The 1,892-nt window shown below is 54.8% G+C and overlaps 1 protein-coding gene across 2 annotated transcripts in view; it reads left to right on the forward strand.

Moving 5' to 3' along the window:
* The window catches only part of LOC113210004 (peroxisomal leader peptide-processing protease-like), a 92,136-nt gene that overhangs the window by 78,359 nt on the left and 11,885 nt on the right, over positions 1 to 1,892 (forward strand). For both annotated transcript variants that reach the window (XM_052273839.1, XM_052273844.1), the window contains one exon: positions 1,632 to 1,880. In XM_052273839.1, coding sequence (XP_052129799.1) covers positions 1,632 to 1,880 — 249 coding nt within the window. The remainder of the gene's footprint in view (positions 1 to 1,631; positions 1,881 to 1,892) is intronic.

Below are 1,892 nucleotides of genomic sequence, written 5' to 3' on the forward strand. Positions count from 1 at the left end.
CTCATAAGAGTGTGATGTATGTGTCACACCTGTTTTTTCCAGTAAAGGAATGGACCAGGGTGGACCAGTGGAGCCAATCAGACTCGTGTTGGGGTGGGGCAGTGGAGCAGGAGCAGGAAGCGGGTGCCGCGGACGTCGTCGGAGCCGTATACGCTATATTGCGCTCACATAGATTTTGGGGAGAAATTATTCGGCGTGTTTCCACTTCTATCGTTTGATTCAAATACGCACCACATCGGTATCATCTTTCTGTCTGGCCTCTCTGGTTTTCTTTTTCTTTCTTTTTTTTTTCTCGCGTTTTGGCAAGCATCCCTGTGTCGTGCCGTGCCGTGCCCTCGTGTGATCTCGCAGACTACACGGCGCTGCTAGTCTCGTCTCTCTCTCTCCCCCCTCTCCCTCTCTCTTTTCTCCCTCTCTCTTTCCCTCTCTCTTTCCCTCTCTCGCCCTCCCACCCTCTCCCTCTCCCTCATCTTGGTGTGGCTGCCAGATTTCCGTTTTCCTCTACGTCGTAGTCGTGCTGTCACGCGGCATACTTTTTGGGGAGTTTGCGTCTCACTCCCGCACAGCCGTGCAAACGTACGCCAAGAGAGAAAGAGCGAGTAAGGGTACTGTCCTCATAAACTGAATCAGATTAGACAGTTAGCCGGTGCTGCACGGCACAGCCTACCCCAGGACCGCATCTCCACCACGTCTGCACCACTTTTTCTCTTCATGCCCCCCACCCCCCCTCCCCGGCCCCGCCTCCGACCCTCTTCACGTAAGTTCAGAGCTTAGGTATGTCTTTCTCGGATCACGAAGCTAAATTTTCAAGCTCTGCAACCTCTTCAGTTTGGGTAGTGGCTTCCTGTCTCACACTTCCAAGTGTCCAAGAAAACCACCAATTAGACCGTGAACATTAATACTCCCCCTTCCCCCCCCCCCATTTCCCTTCTGGTAGCCGGCCTCTTGGCCTCGCGCACGGCGCGCCTACTCGAGCTCGAGGTAGGCACGTTGCCTCATGTGCGTGGCGATTGGGTTGCCTACCCGACCTTAGGCGGGCGTTTCATCATCGACAAGTTTCTGTAAGCAGTACCCCACGCTCTCGGAAAATTGTGGTTGGGTACGCTCTCTAGTCATGAGGCTCTCACTGTAAAAAACAGTAGGTAGGTTTACAGGAAAATTTTCCTTGACGCAAGTTGTAAAATTACTATTTGAAATCATAAAAAATACATGCAGTACATATCGACTTAAAATCCATTGGCGAGTAAAGAAATCTGCTGTCGTAAATTTACAACGTAGATTATAATTCGAGTTTACAAAAATGTTGTAAATTTCCGACGATATTTTCCACTGTGCTCTCATCCATGATAGGCACGGTGCTCCCCGCGCGTGTACCGCTCTGTTGCCTACCCTCTGTTCGTCAGGCGCTTTTCGTCTCGATAGGCACTATGCCCCACACGCGTGTGTTCTGGTTGCCTACCGCCTGGTCGTCAGGCGTTTTTCATCTCGATAGGCACTGTGCTCCACGCGCGTGAGTTTTTGTTGCCTACCCGCTATGGTCGTCAGGCGTTTTTCGTCTCGATAGGCACTGTGCCCCCCACGCCTGATGGTTGCCTTACTCTGTCCTCACCCCTGTTTTCTTCTGCCGGCAGTTGGACGCGGTCGGGCGGCACGCGCTGCTCGTGCGCTGCGGTGGCCGCTCGTGCTCGGGCGTGCTCCTCGACGGCGACCCCGACGGGCTGGACTGGCGGCCAGATGGTGCGCTGGTGCTGGTCCCGGGGATGCTGCTGCACGGGCTCGGCGTCCTGGACAGCAACAAGTCGGCCGGCGGCGGCAAGATAGTCATCCGGCGGCGCGCTATCCCAGCCCTGAGCGTCGTCCTGAGGCGGGGGAGCATCAAGGTGAGGGCCAGA

The sequence above is a fragment of the Frankliniella occidentalis genome, unplaced genomic scaffold, assembly GCF_000697945.3.
Source record: "Frankliniella occidentalis isolate FOCC.00 unplaced genomic scaffold, Focc_3.1 Scaffold7, whole genome shotgun sequence".
NCBI classification, from domain to species: domain Eukaryota; kingdom Metazoa; phylum Arthropoda; class Insecta; order Thysanoptera; family Thripidae; genus Frankliniella; species Frankliniella occidentalis.